Below are 6000 nucleotides of genomic sequence, written 5' to 3'. Positions count from 1 at the left end.
AATACTTTTTGTAATGTACCGATTTACAATACAAATAAGTGAGAGAGAGACAAGTTCTGTTATAGTTGAAAGCTAGCACTGAAGTGTTTATTCTTTATTCTACATCTACTATATATAATAACAATATCGGTAATGGGTAATTAATCTGTCAAGGTGGAATGTTTAGTGGTCTCAGCAGAGGGGTCTACTTTAGCCATTAGTGACCATTAAGTAGCCAGGGTTATATAGAAGTGGGTTAACGTAATATATATGGTAACAGGTGAAGGAAGTATAAATAATTGGTAGCAAGTAATATTAATCAAGTTCAATACATTACATTCCCTCCCTTCTATTATAAACAATTCTAAGCTATTTATTTATAATTGAATCAAAGCAGCACTGTACTAAGTTATGGTTTAATAACACTTTAAATGTATATGGTATAATGCACTGTATAAAGTAAAATATAAGATCAACATTTTAAATTGTCCAGTAATAATGTCCATAAAAGTTTCTATATTTCAGTTATTTAAACTTTCCGGCGGTTTTCTATCGCGAGTAAGGTATACTCTTCGCTGAGCAGTAATAGACTGTGCTTCGACGGTCGATTGTGATGTTTCCACTGTTAAGATTTGGATTAATGAGCATTGGAGGTAATTGTGGAGGATCATCTTTGTTTGTAAGCTGTTTATCCTGAGTTTGAACAGGCCTATAACGCTTCCTGATATGGTCGGCATGACGACGACAAACTCGTCCATCTTCTAGTTTTATCTTGAATGAGATGCGACCGGATTTTAATATTATTGTTCCGTGTAACCATTTCAGATTTTGTCCTCTAAAGTTCTTTATATACACCTACTCTCCTTCTACAAAAGTGCATTCTTTGCATGACGATCATGGGCTAATTTCTGTTTTTCAAGTTGAGTGATAACACGATCTGCTTGATAAGGGTGTAAAAGATCAAATGCGTTTTCAATTTTCGGCCATTCAGTAATTCTGCTGGTGTTTTGCCAGTTGTGCTATGAGGTGTATTTCTATATTTAAATAGGAATCTTGAATTGTTTTTTTTTTAAACTTTATTTGGTAATCAAGGTTAAAAAACAATAAAATATAATAAATAGAAAATAGAAAAACAATTGCACGGAAAAAACAGGCCTTGATTACAAGGAATGCCAAGAAAAGTTAAAAACTTATTTCCACTTGGGTCCTAAAAACAAGAAACTGATAACAAGAACATACAAATTACAACATAAGAATCTTGCGACTTTTGTTTCGATATATCCATCTTTCATACGTTTCATTGTTTCTTTAAATGTGCGTACAGCACGTTCCGCAAGACCATACGATGATGGGTTATATGGGGCTGTTAAAGAATGTCTTATTCCATTTCGCTTTACGAATGTATGAAATTCATCACTGGTGAAACATGTTCCATTGTCGGATACTATTTTATCTGGCAATCCATGCGATGCAAATATAAGCCTGAGCTTATCCACTGTGGTATTTGTCGTTGAGGAATTTACCGGAATTACCTCAAGCCATTTTGAGTATGCATCGTATTAAAAACATTTTTCCAATAAATGGTCCAGCATAGTCGATATGTAATCGTGACCATGGTCTATTTGGCCAATTCCATGGGTGCAATGATGCTTTAGGTGGTAAAGTTTGATTGGATTGGCATGTATCGCACTGCTTTGATATGTCTTTGTCCATATTAGGCCACCATAACGAAACCAGAACAAAACTTTTCATTCTGACAATTCCAGTATGACCGTCATGTAGTGCTTGTAGCAACTGTTTTCTACCAGGCTGTGGAACAACAATTCTATTTCCCCACAAAATACATCCATCTTGTGTAGAGAGTTCTCTTTGTCAGATCCAATATGGTTGCAAGTTTTCAATTTTTGGATTAGTATTGGGCCAACCCTTTTCAATGTAGTAAAGAACTCGAAAAAGTGTTGGATCTTTAACCGTCCAACCTTTAATATCTGCTGTGGAAACTGGAGATTGGTTCATTGACTCCATCAATAGAACAGTTTCGACAGGTTGTGGAATTGATTCTGGTTTTCCTGGCAATGGTAATCTGCTTAAGGCATCCGCATTGGCATGGGACTTTGTCAGTTTGAAGCTTAATGTATATTTGTATGTACCTAATTTCAGTGCCCAACGTTGGATTCTAGCTGATGCTTGGCTAGGCACAAGTCTGTCCTCATTAAGACCCAGCAATGGCTTATGGTCTGTTACCAATGTGAAATGTCTACCATAAATGTAAGACTGAAATCGCGTTACTCCGAAAACGCATGCCAAACCTTCTTTCTCAATTTGCGAATACTTTTTTTCCGCTTCTGCAAGTGTTCTAGATGCAAATGCGATTGGTCTTTCTGTACCGTCACTTTGTCGATGTGCTAACACAGCCCCACTTCCATATTGAGATGCATCACACGATAATATTATTTCCTTTTTTGGATCATAATGTGCAAGTACTCTGCAGGAAAGTAGCAATTCCTTTGATTTATCAAAAGTAGATTGTTCTAAATTTGTCCAGTTCCAAGCTTTATCCTTACGAAGTAAGGCATATAACAAAGCAATTAAGTGTGTTGGATAAGTTTGGTAAAAACTTCATAATAAGATAATAATCCCAAATAAGCTCTCGGTTCTGTCAAGTTTTGAGACGCTGGAGCATCTTTAATTGCTCTCACTTTGGCGTTTGTGGGATGCAATCCCTCTTTGTCGATCAGGTGTCCCAAATAACCAACAGATTTAACCATAAAAACACACTTACTCTTTTTTAGACGAAGTCCAGCATCTGCCAGTCGCTTTAGGACGGTTTCAAGAGTTTCGAAATGCTCAAAGTCATTTTTTCCTGTAATTAATATATCGTCCAGGTATACTGTAACACCTTTAATTCCTTGTAATAGTCCTTCCATGACACGCTGGAAAATCGCTGGTGCTGAAGAGACTCCAAACGGCAACCGTGTATATTGTAAAGTCCCTTTTGAGTGTTGATTACAACATATTTTCGAGAATCTTTATCCAAGAGTAATTGTTGGTACGCTTGTGACATGTCCAATTTAGTAAATTTTTCTTCGGGGCAAAGGATACTGATCAACTTTGGCTGCTTTATTTACAGTAATTTTGTAGTCACCACAGATCCTAATGGTAGATTTATCTGCCTTAAGTACCGGAACTATTGGTGCAGCCCAGTCTGAAAACTGTATAGGTTCAATAATGCCTTCTCGTTGTAAGCGATCAAGTTCGTCATCTACTTTCTGTCGCAAAGCATACGGAACATTTCTGGCTTTGCAAAATTTTAGCATTGTCTCTTTATCAACATACATTTTTGCTTCAGTACCCTTAAGGGTACCTAGTTCACCTTTAAATATTTCTTGGTATTTACCAAGCAGTGAACTTAAATCTAATTGGTTTATTACCTTGATTTGTTGCCAGTCCAACTTTATAAACTGAAGCCAGTCTCGACCAATTAGGGTAGGTCCATTTGTTCGCACAATCGTTAACGGTAATATTGTAGTAGTATTCTGGTATGTAACTTCAGCATTAATTTTACCCAAAACATCCATTATTTGTCCAGTGTACGTACGTAGCTTAACTGACGATGGTTCAAGTTTTCTTTCAGGCCATAATTGCCTAAATTTCGTCTGCGACATTATTGATACCGAGGCTCCTGTGTCAATTTCCATTTCAGTATCCAAACCATCTAACAGTATCTTAACTTTGATGATGAGGTGGAGAACTAGACGTGGTCTTTGTTCCAAATAATTCTTCATACATTTCTGTAGCTATGTTGCTTGGTTCATCGCTTGGCTCATCTGCCACAACATTTTTAACTGTTTGGGGCTTCCCCTTCTTTTTGCTAAGACAAACAGATTGAATGTGTCCTACCTTGCTACAATAATGGCAAGTTGTTTACTTAAAATAACATTTGTCTGGCAAATGGTTATTCTTTCCACAGCGAAAACATGGTTTCGACTTCTTATTTGTATTTGATGTAAATTTTGACTTCTTTTTGTAAGCAATTTTGTTTACATTTTCAACTGCAGCTGCAGAGGTTGGCTGCGCCAGATCTCTTACATTTCTTGTTGCAGTTTCGATGCTAGTTGCAATTTCAACAGCTTTTTCCAGTGTCAGTGCTTTTTCTGCCAAAAGACCAAATTCCGTGATTACGGACGCCAAAAACTAGACGATCTCGTAACATTGTATTGAGCGAGGCTCCAAAGTTACAGAATTCTGCCATCGATCGAAGCGATGCCATAAATTCAGGCACTGTTTCATTATCACGTCGAAAGCGTGAGTTGAATTTGTATCGCTGTACAATTTCACTAGGCACTGGACTGTGATGCCCATTCATAGCTGTTACCAGCTCATCGAATGTTTTATCCTTGGGTTTTTCTGGTGTAACCAAATTTCGTAAAAGCTTATAAGATGATGGGCCAATAACTGTTAACAGTGTTGCTTGTTTCTTCTCCTCTGTAGTAATTTCTTTTGCCTTGAAATACAAGTTACTTACTTACTTACTTGTTTTCATAGCTATCCCCAATATTGGGGACATTTCGCCGTCATTGACATTATGTTGACATAGCACAACTTTTCTTAATTTTATGAGAGACGTTAATTTTGATGAGAAGGTCATGGAACACTAATTAATTTTTCTCAAAAAATTTCATCTGGTTTCAAATATATATTAAATAAATCAATGTTAACTTTTTGGTTAAACCAGTTGACAAGTACTTACTTGCAAGTAAGTACTTGTCAACTGGTTTAACCAAAAAGTTAACATTGATTTATCTAATTAATTTTAAAAACAACTAAAAACCTGGGACCTGTAACCCTTGGTAGGGACCCTGACGGGTACTCTCCCTCCGGGTGAAAGGGATCCCGAAACTCATCGGTGGGCAGGGGCGCTCATCTCCCTGTTCAGGACTATTCCTGATGATTACCCAACCTATTTACATTTAAAAGTTAAAAGTTATGTTATTCCTGATTCTCCATACGAGTGAGATCCGAGACGTGGACTTAAAATTCCTTATGATGAAAAATGTCCACATAAAGGTTGGTTGTCTGCTTTAATGTTGAATTTTAGCTTTTGTAAACTGTGATTCTTCCCTAAATCTTTCCTCCTATTAAAGTTGCACTCTTGAAACAAGACCAGTCCATTCACCGAGACTGGGCACGCAATTTTATTGTGGCATCCCTTTTTTGAGAAGTAGGAGAATCACTGTGTTGTAGCTGTGATCTTTTATATAATCTGCTCTTTTCATTAAGGTATCATTGGTACAGAAGACTGCATATGGCATGAATCTTGGCAGGCTTTTGAATGCTATGACTATGATTACGCTATGTTGATTATTGAAAGTCTTGATCCTGACACAGAATTACGACGTCTTCACCAATCGTCATTGGGTCTAACGGTTATGTTGATTTGATCAATGGACCACAAGATCACGGCTGGTGTCATGGGTACACATGTCAAGAGCGCATCAGCACATTTATGTCTATCGTTGCAATTGGAGAGACTTATGAGATGTATATGAGAGTTCAACGAATCCTCAAACGTTATGACTTCATTTCCTGAACACAGCTCCAGATCAGAAAATAGTTGTCGGCATCTGGTATGCCAATCCTCAACGCTTAGATGTGTACCATCAAGGTCACTATGTCATGTCAAATAACGGGCAGCTGGATGGAGATATGTTCCTATACAATACAATACAAATCTTTCTTTATTCTGGAATAGCTCTTTCAATACACAAGTACTGGTCTCCCAAGAGGTCCAGATTTAGAAAAAAAAATACAAGAAAAATAAAAGTAAAAGCTATATTAAAACTATGTACAATAGAAGTTATACAAGATGTTTAAATTCAACTTGACTAAGTGTCTCATAATTTTTACGGATATGTACAGGAAGATTATTCCATAAGGTTAAGATTATTCCATAAGGCTCTATAATTAAACATTCTCTTTCCATAAATATTGTTCCATGCTGGAACATTTAGAGTTTTTGTT

At 36.7% G+C, this 6000-nt stretch overlaps 1 protein-coding gene across 1 annotated transcript; it reads right to left on the bottom strand.

Annotated features, from left to right (window-relative positions):
- Positions 1 to 1851: 1851 nt before the first annotated feature.
- LOC144855193 (uncharacterized) lies at positions 1852 to 3764 on the bottom strand. The gene is made up of 2 exons (XM_078713007.1): positions 3108 to 3764; positions 1852 to 2538 (listed from the first exon to the last, which is right to left on the bottom strand). The coding sequence occupies exons 1-2, from the start codon at positions 3762 to 3764 to the stop codon at positions 1852 to 1854; spliced, it is 1344 nt and encodes a 447-aa protein (XP_078569133.1).
- Positions 3765 to 6000: the final 2236 nt, after the last annotated feature.

The sequence above is a fragment of the Antedon bifida genome, chromosome 11, assembly GCF_963402885.1.
Source record: "Antedon bifida chromosome 11, ecAntBifi1.1, whole genome shotgun sequence".
Taxonomy (NCBI): Eukaryota; Metazoa; Echinodermata; class Crinoidea; order Comatulida; family Antedonidae; genus Antedon; species Antedon bifida.
This window is presented reverse-complemented; position numbering and strand designations above follow the sequence as displayed.

Bases quoted from the DNA above. Each gene is read 5' to 3' on its own strand.
- LOC144855193 (XM_078713007.1), bottom strand. From the start codon at position 3,764: ATGAAGAATTATTTGGAACAAAGACCACGTCTAGTTCTCCACCTCATC. The intron at 2,539-3,107 runs GTAAATAAAGCA...TTACTTCGTAAG, and splicing joins GTGGTGACTACAAAATTACT to GATAAAGCTTGGAACTGGAC.